The sequence below is a fragment of the Leptonotus elevatus genome, chromosome 15 (genome assembly GCF_054856555.1).
Source record: "Leptonotus elevatus isolate MCC_2025b chromosome 15, RoL_Lele_1.0, whole genome shotgun sequence".
Taxonomy (NCBI): Eukaryota; Metazoa; Chordata; class Actinopteri; order Syngnathiformes; family Syngnathidae; genus Leptonotus; species Leptonotus elevatus.
The window spans coordinates 3,731,662-3,745,448 of record NC_141253.1 but is presented as its reverse complement, the minus strand read 5'-3'; the positions used below and the strand labels follow the sequence as shown (position 1 = coordinate 3,745,448).

General features: G+C 39.2%; 1 protein-coding gene across 3 annotated transcripts in view; it reads right to left on the bottom strand.

The window, feature by feature from the left end:
* Positions 1-13,787, bottom strand: part of LOC147161607 (E3 ubiquitin-protein ligase RNF34-like) — a 16,796-nt gene that overhangs the window by 2,988 nt on the left and 21 nt on the right. The window contains exons 1-6 of one of the 3 annotated variants that reach the window (XM_086096324.1): positions 13,659-13,787; positions 9,139-9,357; positions 5,457-5,945; positions 1,629-1,905; positions 1,515-1,538; positions 417-455 (exon numbers count right to left, since the gene is read on the bottom strand). The exon at positions 13,659-13,787 is cut by the window's right edge and continues 21 nt beyond it. In XM_086096324.1, coding sequence (XP_085952450.1) covers positions 417-455; positions 1,515-1,538; positions 1,629-1,905; positions 5,457-5,945; positions 9,139-9,357; positions 13,659-13,664 — 1,054 coding nt within the window. In that variant the 5' untranslated portion in view covers positions 13,665-13,787. Of the gene's footprint in view, positions 1-416; positions 456-1,514; positions 1,539-1,628; positions 1,906-5,456; positions 5,946-9,138; positions 9,358-10,917; positions 11,279-13,035; positions 13,280-13,658 lie in introns of those variants that run through there. The other 2 variants (XM_086096323.1, XM_086096322.1) reach the window with 2 other exon arrangements.

Sequence of the window (13,787 nt, the reverse complement as noted above, 5' to 3'; positions counted from 1 at the left end):
AAGTGACGTGGGCGCCAGGCTAACCTGTTGCTACGTGTTAAGTTAGAAATATGCAAAGCTTAGATAAGAAACACAAAACTACTACATCTAACTTCATCCGTCAATAAAAAAATAAAAAAAACACAAAATAACGTAAGCTATGTTAACGTCATACTTTTTCTACCGGTAAATATCGATGGGAAAATTGAGAGAATATTTGATTCTAACAATATTCAACAACTGCAGCCCGTGTGTACGGTTTTCATTTGGGCATTAAAATCGATTTACCATGATTTCAAATTTGTGCAGATGAGAAGAAAAAAAAGATTTGTTAGTTGTTGTTTTTTTACATTATTCTCATAACACACCAACTTGTTCCCAAAATTATAATTTTTTAAAACTTATTCTGAGTTGGTTTAGAAAAAAAAAGAGCTTACCTCCGACTGCACTGTTGCACAGAGGAGGATATGCAACCACTGTGTAGACAAAAAAAAAAGGAGTTCAGAAAGAATGTTAACAAATATATCGTTTGTGCGCACATGCAAACACTAACATAAATCTCCAAATTAAAATTTAATTATTGAAGTAAAGAAGTGTGCAGTCTTCAAAAAAATTTAAGTTATAAATATATTTTTAAAAAACAATTATAACAAAATATTTCTACGTAAAAGGGAAATTATTTTAAATGAATTTTTTACTTACAATTTTACTTTTGAATGAAAAAGCATCCCAATTCAAATTTTGTTTGTAAAATACTTTTTTAAACATCGAACATAAAGTTTCAAAAACAGAAATAATAATTAAAAAAAATATATATTTTTTTTTTCTTCCAAATCTCCATTTAGGTATGAACATAAATTCTAAAGAAAAGAAAAAAAGAAAGAAAAAAACAATTCCGATGAAATATTTCTAATAAAAAGAGCAATTTATTTATGTACTTCCTTTTATGGGAAAAAAACAACAAATTGATTTCTTTCAAATTATTTGTAATTAAAAAAAACATGCCTCACTATAAAGATTTTCAAACTTAAAATCAGTTTGAAAAAGTATTTTTAAATAAAGAAATTCTGTCTTTTCCACCCCACTTATATTTCGCCACCCACAAATGTTTTTTTCTTCTTAATTAAGTAAAGTTTGAATTTAATCAATTATTAAAACAAAATTACTTTCATTTAAAAAAGTCACAGGCCAGTTTTTTTTTATACAAAAAAAATAATTATCTTAAAGAAAATTGTTATTTCATTATATTATTCTTTTATAAAATAAAAAAATAAAAAATATTTTTTTTTCAAAATTGTCAACAAAAAAAGTTTTATCTCCAAATTGCATCTCCCTCATTTTTGAATTTGTAATAAATGAACACAAAATATTTATTTAACCTTTTTTTTAATCATTATTATTTTATATTGTTGTTATTAAAAAAATAAAAATAAAATATTTATACATGTTTTCATTGCATAATGACAACTCAATACTTGTTTGGGGCCGGGGGGGGGGGGGGGGGGTGGTCATTAGTGACATGAGAATGTCCTTACCTGCAGTAATGCTCACATTTTCCACTAGAAGAAGAAAAGTGAGGGGGAAAAAAACAGGTCACAATAAAATGTCAAGATGTCAAAAATGGAATTTTAAGTCGTGTGTCTGCCTACTGGACTTCCTGTTGTTCCGGTCTTCCCGGTAGAGGCGATGCACGCGCTCCAGCAGCTCCCACTTCTCGCAGCAGCCCGAGTAGTTGACGAAGTTCCTGGCCAGGATTTCCTTCAGCTGGCGAACCGACAGCCTCTCGATGGCGTCCTCGTCGTCCAGGTCGGACAGCGAAGCGCGCACCTTCCTCTGCGTGGCCGGGCTGACCTCCGTCACGCTGGCCGTCTGCTCCAGATCGAGGAGCGACGTGCTGGGCGTGTCCTCGCGCTCCTGAGGGGAAAACTGACGACGAACCGAGCGACAAAGTTAGGAACGGTCGGCACCTTTGGACCTTTGTAAAATATTATATTACACAAATCAGGTTGTTTCCTTTGCTTTTTTGTTCTTTTTTTTAACATATTCTGTAAAGTGAAATGACCTAAAATGATTCATATTGAAAACATTTATTATTTTTAAGTAATTGAATTTAAAAACAAAACAAACTGAAATTAAAAAAATTTAAACTGAAAAAAATTACATTCCCTGCCAGCCATTTTTTACTGAAGCAATCCCCTTCGCTCCTGGCTGTTTTACTGGATTTTGACTGATTTTGCAAGGCTCACAAAATTATGTGTTCTATTGCTATGAAAACATGGAACTTAACAAAAGAAAGATTAGAGTCTCTTCTTTCATCAGGAAGTTTTGCAGCAATTAGCATTAGCTAAGTTTCATCATTATTCACAAACCTGTTTAAAACACTGGGGGAAAGAGATTGTTGCAACATGGCCCTGGTTGATCTCTTTTACTCTTTTACTTTTTTTGCAGTTGAGAGGCTGCATCAAAGCCTTCTTTATGCTATAGCATTTTTTTAACGTATAAATACGTCTTTGGGATACTTACAACATTTAAAATAACATACTTAACATATTTATAAATTTTTGGGAGCAAATGAGTTAAGTTAAAATATAAAGTATAGCTTAAAGAAAATTAACATTTAAAATTTGAAATGAAAAAATAAAAACACAAAAATCACACAATAAAACTAAAACAAATAAAACTAAGATGAAAATGAAAGGAAAGGCAAATATTGAAAATACAAAAAAAAACACACAACTAGTACTATTATACTACAACAATATCAATGTCTAACAAAGCTGCGTTCTAACTCGACCTTCACTCTCAACACCATACGAATCCTTTTCAAAGCTCAATTTTTTTGTTCTTCTTCTCAAGGTTCAAAGTGAACCGAGTCGTCCTCGACCCAATCACGCGGACGACTTCCAGTATCGCACGGAAGGACTGGATTGCTTGTATTCAGAGTGCATCTGTTCCGTTATCTAACACCGCAAGAAACATATTGAAGCGCGCGCTTAACTCGTCGCTTAATGATTCGCTTTTAAGATGGAGGTCAGGAATGAATGAAGACTTCCGTAGAGGAGACGAGCAAGTGCTTGATTCAGTGTGTGCGTGCGTGTGTGCGTGCGTGTGTGTGCGCGGTCTCAGCACATTCCTCCGCCGACGAATTAATAATGCATTCGGTTGACTCTTCTGCAGCTACTTTTTTTTTTTTTATGCATTGATTTTTTGGGAGGCTTTAAAGTAGGGATTCAAACTCGGGTTAGGGTTTCAAAGTAAGACCAGAGTTTATGCCAGGGATTAGGGTTTTGATTGATGGGTGCAACCGTCAGAAAGTGTGACCTTGGGTTCAAAGTAAAGTTAGGGTTTCAAACTCGGGCTAAATTTCAAATTGGGGTTTTAAACTAAAGTTAGGGTTTCAAAGTGTAACTCAAACTGATGTTAGGGTTTCAAAGTAGGGTAACAAAGGGTTTTGGTTGAAAGTTGCGACTATCAGCATGCGTGATCTCGGGTTTCAAAGTAAAGTTAGGGTTTTAGAGTAAGGTTAGGGTTTCAAAGTTGGGCTGAGTTTCAAATTGGGGCTTTAAACTAAAGTTGGGGTTTCAGAGTATGACTCAAACTATTGGTAGAGTTTCAAACTGGTGTTAGGGTTTCAAAGTAGGGTAACAAAAAGTTTTGGTTGATAGTTGCAACTATCGGCATGCGTGATCTCGGGTTTCAAAGCAAAGTTAGGGTTTCAAAGTCGGGGTTTAAATTTATGGTTAGGGTTTCAAAGTAGGGTTTCAAACTTGTGTTTGGGTTTCAAACTATGTTAAGGGTTTCAAAGTAGGGTGTCAAACCCTGAGGTTGGGGGTTTCAAAGTAGGATTCCAAACATGGCTTAGGGTTTCAAATGGGGGTTTAAACTATGGTAGGTCAGAGAGAGAGAGACAGTGAGAATTTTGAGGAATGACAGAATGTGTGACTTCATGTTTTTAAGTCGGGTTAGGGTTTCAAATGAGTGGCCACAGAATTGGAATTTCAACTTCCTTGCCACACTATAAACAAGAGAAGAATAAATATGATGGCAAAATGCCCAGCACAGTGCACAGGAAGTTGTGTGTGTGCGTGTTTTAATGTGTTAATGTAGTGTTTAGTGTAGCGTTTGGTGTCAGCTGCGTTGCTGCGGGGAGTTGTCAACCTGCGCGCGCGCGTTACATAACTGACTCAGCCCATGTAAGCGACCTAAAAAAAGGCAAAGGGCTTAAGCCGCCTTGCTCGACGGTCTGAATGCGCGCGCGCACACACATTGACAGTCAGCGAGTAAACGCTGCTGCTTGCAGCTGTCGCATGAATGCAGAATCCGTGCAGATTTTTCATCGTCGGTGGAGAGCAAATCAGCGTAATTGTTGTCGAAAATCAGCTCGACGAGCGTCGACAGCAGGGCTGAGCAAACGTTTGGACTCAAGGGCCACGTTAGATTTTCAAGCTATTTGACAAGTTTCAATTGTTGAAATTCTATTATGCTAAAAAAAAAAAAAAATGCTTAAAATAATAGTTTTTTTAATCTAAGAAAAATAACTAGACAAAAAATATGATAATATACAGTCTATTAGGGATGGACTTCTTTTCTATTCACCATCTTTTCACGTTAGCTTAACAGTTAGCATGGCTTCTCCGTCTTCTCCGGTTCTCCCTTGCTCGTGTGTCACATGATTTTTTTTTTTACTCCTTGTCCTCCATTAGTCCTAATATTTGTCAGAAATGTTGCGTCCCCGCTATCATGGCGGCGAGGTGACTTAGAGGAGTGGCTCATATTTAGTTGAACTAGCTAGCCAGCCGCAGTTCATAGCTAGCATGACGCAAATTAGCTTAGCACCTGGCGTTCCCAGGTAGTTCTCGAGCGGCAGATATGGCCAACAGTTCTTTAAACTTCCCAGTCAGACGTACTTGAAGCACGGACTTACTGTATATATCAATGGACTGCCAATAGAACCCTCGCGGCTGAAGCTAGAGGGCAGCCATCTTACATTGCCACTTTTACAAACAACTTCTGTTATTTTTTTCCCGCTGAAAACAGTTTTTGGTGCGCGTTTTATGCTAGGATCCCTGTATGGAATCATGAGAGCCTTATAAAGAGCATTCAGAGGATATTATTTCAATTTTGACCATTTTGACACACGGGTTAGGTTTACATTTCGCAGCCATTTTTTTTTCCTGATGGGCTTTACTTTTACTAAGAGAAAATTATTTATTTTTCTTTGCAATGAAATGTACATGTAGTGCTTCTCCCACACTTATTGGTACAACTACATGTCATACATGATGGAATTTCATGTACGGCAACGTAAGATGGCCACCAGTGACGTCACTTCTCCCAACGGCGAGACACTTTTCACACTGAGACTGATATAATGATATCATCAAAAAGAGTCCAAATCTCTACCGTATACCAAATTTATACTGTATTTTTTTTTTTTTTTTTTACTGCAGGCTACTGTAAGTGTGTGATTGTGTCACCTGGCTTGGGGTCCCTGAGCTGTCACTTGGGCTGAGCACGACTCCCTGAGAGGCGGACCCGAGCGACTGTTCGGAAGCCGAGCCGATGGGGGAGGGAGGCGAGGTGGCGTGTGAGCGCAGACTGTCTGTGTCGTCTTCGTCATCTTCCTCCTCTCGTTCCTCGGGCGTGTCCACGTCCACCTCCTCCTCCTCCTCCTCCTCCTCCTCCTCCTCCTCCAACTCCTCCACCACCATTACGGGCCGGGGCGGCTCCCTCGTGCCCCGGTGGCACAGAACCAGGTCCACCAGGTCCTCCTTCTCCCTGCAGGTGTCGGTGGGGATGTTGCGCAGCAGCAGGTACTGCCGCAGGTCCTTGACGCGCAGCTGCATGAGGCGCGGCCGTTGGAAGGCGGTGCCCCGCAACAGGTGGCAGGTGGCGCAGCAGCGCAGGTTTTCTTGCAGCACCGAGCACAGCGCGCAGAAGCTCTTCTTGCAGTCGCAGCAAACGTGCTGTCGAACGAGAGGACGGCGTTAGTCACCATGTGAAGGAGTTTGACGGGTTTCTGTGTCGCAATTAGGGCCCACCCGATTTTTTTTAAGGTGATATTTGGCAGAATAAAATTCCGATTACTGATTCATTGGCTGATTCATTTTTAAAAATATATATTTTTGGGGCATTACAGGCAGAAAATTACAACTGGTTTTGCAATATTTTTTCTTTTTTTTTTGGTACTTCACAAACAAAGAGGAGGTAAATCGGCAAAAATTGGCAGATTTATTTAACACATTTTTAGGGGGGCGGGGGGATTTTAATGTATTTTTTCTTATGTTGTAATAAATCAGTGAAGAGGGGGGGGGGGGTCACCCTATTTTTGCAGATTTTTAAGGTGCTTGGTCGATCTTTTTGTTGATTTTTTTTTGGGAGGAAGGATTTTGTTGTAATGTGTTAAAAAAACAACAACCAAAACACAGCACCAAATTTAAATTAGCCGGGTTTCTTTTTTTTTTTGCCAATTTTAAAAGCTCTAATGAACACATAATGAGGATTATTTGACCGGATGATTTAATTGGCCGACATCAGAGGTGGCAAATCCAGGTCCAGAAAGTAAAAACCCTGCCCACAGTTTGGCTTTAGCCCCAGATGCTAGCTAGCTAGGTCCCTAGCTAGCTCCCACGGTGCTTGTTTACCTTTTAGGGAGCTAGCTAGCTAGCATCCGGGGCTAAAGCCAAACTGTGATAGGGTTTTTACCTTCTGGACCTGGATTTGCCACCTCTGATGTCGGCCAATTAAATCATCCGGTCAAATAATCCTCATTATGTGTCGCTGACTCCCATGTCACTCACCAGACCAGGCCCATACCTTTTAAAGACACACACACTCAAAGTTACAAGGTGGGTTTCCATCCACCTATTTTTATTTGAATTTTCAAGAATTCCAAAAATAAACCTGAATGGCAACAGCAGAAATTTTAAAGAAAAAAGGCCTAAAAAAGATTTTAGGAGGTGGATTTTTCAGCTTATCAATAAAATGAAAGTGCAAATTTTGCTTTTTTTCATTCTTACATTGTATGTTTCAGTTAATCCTGCAACATTTCCATTTTTGTTTCAGCTCTTTGGCATTCACAGGCAATTCCTTCACACTCGCACCAAAAAGGACGTCATCCGTCATTCTTTTTTTAATACCACTCGAGCATCATCTAATAAACTGCCCTTAAATATTGCACGTCCCCGTGTCAGACTCCTGTCGGCATTTTGAAGGGTCGCCGGCGCGCCTCTCGCGGCTCCTTATAAATAAGTTTGACTCTATGCAAACCTTGATACGCAAAAGCGGCCCCTGAAGGCGGCGCTGAGCTCGTTGCAGCTGCTGTTTGTACTCGTGAACAGACAAACTGATGGGATTTAACCCAAAAGCGTCAGTCATCATGCAGTCCACCTGATGAAGAACCACCACCGCGGCCCATATGAGTTCTGGCGTATTTCTTTCCAAGAATAGTCATATTTGGAAGAGTGTTCAGAGCTCTTCACTTTTCCCACATTCGTGTTGAGTGATATTATAGCAAAGTGAAAAAAAAAAGAAAAAGTGATGCTCCCAATAAATTTATGTATAACTAGACATTTGCAATCTCTGGATAAATCCCATATGAAGGCTAAAAGGATGACTTAAAAAAAAACTGAAGCATGTGGAATTCTTTTGAATGACATGGATTGAGAATGGAACGAGCTGAACATGTTGAAGATGGGATGGCTTGAATCGGTGGTCAATATATGCGGAAACTGGAGGTAAAAATGAAAATGTTTTTTGAGGAAAATATTGTCCATTTTGTGAATGGGAATAATAAATGAGATGGCTAAAATGATCTGAACGAGTTGGGATGGTTTGAATTGGTCAAATAATGCTGAGGGAAGGGTGAATAATGTAAATGATGGACCTAATGCAGAAATTATTGGGGGTCAAAATTGGGAATTTTTGGTATGTGCAAAAATGTGGCATGTTCAAAAGTTTGATCTGAATGATTGAAATTTCAATTGGGGACGATGTGAATCCGTTTCGTTGACTGTCTCAGACTCTCAGGTGAGAATGAAAAGATTTTTTGTTGATATTTTAAAAGTGAAAATTTTGCATTTTTTGGTCATTGGGAAATGTGAGCATGTTGAAAATTAATCCCAAGGTAAATTGAACGATCGGAATGATTTAAATTTAAAACAGGAACAATATAAACATGTAATGTGACATTCAGAATGAATTGTTAACAACTTTTAAGGGCGAAATTGTGAATAAATGGTGGCAAAATTTGGGTGAAAAGCGTTGAATGTGTGAATATTTAGAATTAGCAAAATACTAGCCCCTATGGCATAACTTTTTGGAATATGATGTAATTGGAAAGATGCAAATCGGACAATTAAAGCGGAAGGAGATGCTTGTCAAAAATGTGGGAGGAATTAAAAAAAAAATAGGAATAACGCGTAAAAGGCCTTCAGCTTTCACACAATAAATCTGATATTGGTTATTGTAAATAATTGCATATTAAATCGCAATATTGAGAGGGGGGGGGGGGTCACAATTAGAGTGCTTTTTTGTTTCTCATCCACTTTTTCACCGAGCAGCTGAGTGGATTGACGCTTCAAATGGCTGTGAAAGGAGGTCAGCCCAATTGGTAAACATTTGCTCATCACTCACGCGCAAACGTTTCTCGCTTCCTCGCCATCGTCGACACCTTCCCCGCTATCGTTCGCTGCTAATCCCCCCCCCCCCGCCCCCCGCCCCCCCGACACGTATTAAATAAAAGGTGGACTGAAAATGTCACGCTGGCTTACGGACGAGCCCGTCGCGAAGACTCCGTTGTGCACGACGCAGGAAGCTGGCACGTGCCCGTCAAGACTGGCACATGCATGCACTCTGCCATTATACTCTGACATGGCAGTCCCTGCAGAAATGTCAGCGCGATGGAATACGATTTAAGTATCGTTTGCAAAAGACGACACAGCCGCCTGTAAGAAAGGTTGAATGAGTTTTCCCAGAGAGGTGTTCATTTTATTTTCGTCAAATTGCTTCAGGCGCTTGATCACAAGGCTGAGGCGCTTTCATATGCTCTATTTAAGCGGACATATTGTGAAAAAATTAATTTTTTAATTGCTAAGGAGGGGGGGGGGGGGCTTTTCTTGAACAATTCACACACTTTAACAGTAGCATCGAGCAACTTACCTTGCGTCTGAAGACGGAGAAGGCCAGCCCGCAGGCCTTGCACAGCTGCCCGGCGCTACCCGAGCTGGTGGGCGGGTACGTGGAGTACCCGGCGCTGGGGGCAAAGCGGAACGGTCCGGCCCCGGCCCCGAAGCCGGGCTGCTGCGCCCGCATGGTGCCCGTGCCCATCACCTCGTTCAGCAGTCCGCAGCATGACGCCCACATGGACGAGGCCCCCGCCTGCCGAGCACAAACGCACATTTACGCTCATATAGTGCAGATTGTGGTACGCGGCCTGGACTCGTACGCCAAAATTCACATTTGCATATTCGTTTGCCATTTAACCGCTGAATCCTTTGGAAGTGGTTATTAATTGTACTTTTGCAAAATAGAAACATTGAAGGTGTATGCTGGGGAAAAAATGGGATGAATCACAATCAGCAGGTTAGACTTCTTAAAGATCGGGGATCGGTGATTGGCCAGAAAAATGCACCCCTAGTATTATATAGGGGTGTCAGGCGATTACATTTTTTTAAACGTAATTAATTGCATGACATCAAGAATTAACTCGCAAGTTTTATATCTGTTATAAATGTACAATAAAATGTACAATAAAATAATAATAAAGTTTGTATATTCTTGTAAACATAAACGTGGGGAAAAAAATTAACTAGTAGAAATATGGCTGCATCTTTTAGTCATTGATACAGAAATCTCATAATAATTCATAAAATTGAGTTTTAATTACTGTAACGTGAAAAAAACACCAGTGTGATATATATTTGCGTTGAGGTCGTTTTTCTGCCACTAGATGGCATAATTGCATTTGTAAGACGTTGGTGACAGCTTAGTGCATTTTTTCTGTTAACTCATTCACTGCCATTAGCGGCTATAGAGGTCAAAAATTCATTTTAACAATTTCTATTAGTTAAACATTCTTCCCACTTTTGTTAACAAAAGTATGAAAACCTAGATTTATTTTTATTTTTGTACATTTAGAACATATATCAAATTTGTGATTAATCGTGAGTTAACTAGTGGTCATGCTATTAATTATGATTAAAAAATGTAATCGCCTGACCCCCTTAATTTTTTAATAATCTTTTCTTTAAAAAAAAAAGAGTATTAAAAATAAAATAAAAATAATTAAATTACTTTTTTTAAAGAAGAAAATATTATTTAAAAATAGTAATTTTTCATAATTAATCCCATGACTTCACTAGTTAACTCACGATTAATCCAAAATTTTACCTATTTTCTAAATGTACATTTTTTTCTTCTTCTAGGTTTTCATGCTCTTTTTGACGTCCATAGCCGTCAATGGCAGTGAATGACATGAAGTAACTTGTGAAATTCTGCACATTTTTAAAATTGTAAAATACAACTTGACCCCAGTCTCCACAAATACATGCATTATTATTACATTTATTACTGCTAAATTTTGACATGGACGTGTCTGCTGCGTTGCGACTGGAATTCCCCTAGTACATGCTTTCCAAGTAAAAAAAAAATATATTGTGGCGTTAAGGAACTTTAAATTAACTCAAAATTAAGGCACACATTTTGACACCCTTAATACATACACATAGGGAAAAAAATGAAATGTCTTGCTGAATATTCTGTTTGTTGACAATATGAAACGCGGGAATAACAGCTCAAGCATGCTAATGACGGAGGGGGAAGGGCAAGTTCGTCTTCCTCTCCTCTACCAGGCCGTGTCAATCGATAGCTGACACACACACACACACACATAAGAGCACCATTGTGAATGTCTTTGCACTACACAATGCAGAAATTCACCTCTGGTTTCCGGGCAGCTCCCTCCCGGTTCTTAGTTGTCACAAACACGCTGTGATGTGACCTCAGTCGTCTGCTTAGGGACTGCTTACGTAATCCCGGGAACAAGGCACTATATGTGGCGAGGGGAAGCTCTAAACCGGCAGGACTGTCGACGAAAAATGTGACTGTACTAGAACAGCGTGTGGACTTTTTTGTTTTCATCCTTGTTTGTTAGCAGGATTTCCACGATTGCACTTAGCATGTAAGTGCAGATCAGCATAACCAAATGTAGAATTGCCACGAGGTAGTGCTAAAAATAAATGAATAAAAAATACGGATGCATGCATTTCATGAAATGATGTAATAATTTAACTCATTCACTGCCATTGACGGTTATAGATAGATTTATACATAAATTCATTTGAACTATTTCTATTAGTTTAACATTTTTCTCCCCACTTTTGTTAACAAGAGTATGAAAACCTCGATTTTTTTGGTACATTTAGAACAGATATAAAATTTGTGATTAATCGAGAGTTAACTAGTGAAGTCATGCGATTAATTATGATTTAAATCCTGACGCCCCTAATTTTTAATAATCTTTTCTTTTTTTTTAAATAAATAAAATCATTTGAATTATTATTATTTATTTATTTTATAAAAAAAATTAAAGAAAAGATTATAAAAAATTAGGGGCATCAGGCGATTACAATTTGTAATCGTAATTAATCGCATGACTTCATTAGTTAACTCACGATTAATCAAAAATGTTATATCTGTTTTAATACAATAAAAAAATCTAGGTTTTCATAACTCTTGTTAACAAAAGTGGGAAAAATGTTCAACAAATAGAAATAGAGCAAATTAATTTTTGACGTCTATAGCCGTCAATGGCAGTGAATGAGTTAATGACAATGAAAAGCAAATCATTTCAGTTTTCTATATAGTCTAAAAAGAATCTAATCATGACATTGAATGTACACTACAATATTATATATTTATTTAAGTTTAAGCCACTGTAACGTGCGCAGTTTAATTAAGTGATCCTTTCACATACCACTAGAGGGAGACTGCGTACCACACATTGCAAATCACTGAATTACGGTATTTGTTTCCTGGTGTCTAATTGGAGGGGGAAATACTCCGTGCATGATAAAGTCCTACAAGACTTATTTCGCCTCTGCTGAATGTCTTTTTTTTCCCTCTCAAGTGCCAGAACAAGAATGCATAAATGCATGCTGAATAGTATTCATCTAACAGTCACACAAGAAACTCAAACGCACAAATTGCCGACGTGTGTCCAAGCGGCTCACCGAAGAAATCAAATCTCACGTGTGACGTGTGGAATGAACGCAGATAAAACTCAAGCTGCGACCAAGCCGGTTGGAGTTTGTTCCCGCATAATAAAGAGATTTAGAAGTCCTGAAGGCGGGTCTGAAAAACATTTCCAGAGCACGGAAACAAAATCGACAGCCGCGGGGATCGCCGCGTGACGCAAGAGGAAAAAAATACATCAGCGGAAACCGGCGGGACTCTCTTTTACCGACCATCATTTACAAAATGTCCGTTATTCTGGCGATAAGATGATGCGATTTGGCCAAATGGAAGCGAGGAAAATGAAAAGCGAATTAATTTTAGTCGTTCAATTCAAAAAGTCAAAGAGTATTTTCCAATGTGTTTATTTATGCAATTTATTAGATTCAATTTTTACATTTAAACTACTAAAATAAGTGTGGTTTTTTTCCCTACTGAATTTTAAATCATTGTCAGGCTTGAACCAATTAGCCGACTCGTTCCTAATATTTTAACCATTGTTGCAATATTACGACAATATCGTACTTGACCCTAAATGAGACAGATAGCACAGTCATGCGCAAAATATGCTCGTCTATCCTTAATACAATAAAAACTGAGAAAAAGAATAAAATAGTGTAGAATAACCAATTAGTAGACTTCGACTTGACTTTCAATTTCAAAATAATTGCTCCAAATCCATTGCACACTCCACTTATATTTAGAGATGTCGAGGAAAATAACTTACAGAAACATTACCAATTGTGTGTTATACATGATGAAAGAATAAGCGGTTATGAAAATTGATGGATGAAGATGGAAGTAGGAGAAAATTCCACACCAAACCTCTCAGCGTGATGCAATGCACGCCACTGCAACGTGAAACCACAATAGAAAGCTATTTTTAAATCTCTTCATTGGACGCTTGGAGCTGCATGCGTTGTATGTTGTGGTTGAGCAAATGACGTCATCGCTTCGTCCTCGTCTGCAGCCAACACACACACACACACACACAGGGGAGAACCCCGACACAAAGTGAGGAGCTGAGGGGCGATCCTCGCGTCCTCCCCGAGACGTCCCCCAAACATCCTCCTCGTGCACGACCGACAACGCGCGCCCCCGCGATCTCGTTAGAGCGGATTAAAGCGATGAATGGAAGGTGGCTGTGCAGCGGCTTTGCGTCCACTGAACTGTAGCGGGTGGGGGGGAGGCGGGGGGAGTAAAACCCAGGCTTCACGTTTGCATCGACCACACACATAAAAACACACATCACCACCCGAGATAACCCACGACAAGCCCTCAAAATAGCCGCCACCGCTGCATTTGAAGCCCGTCTCCTTATATAACCTCGTGTAAACAAAATCTATCACCTTAGTAGTGCGTAAAGCTAACACTAGTGAGTCACTGCCATGTCATCATAAACAAAGCTGTGTAATGAGAGATATGGGGGGGGGGGGGTGCACACCTACCTTCATTGCTGTTCGAGGAATGTGCCGACTAATGCAGGAGCCACGATCATTGCAAGTGCAAACACACAGAGTCAAACCATGACGTCTTCCCTCTCTCCTGCCGCCTCTCTGTGTCCGTGCGTTGTGTGT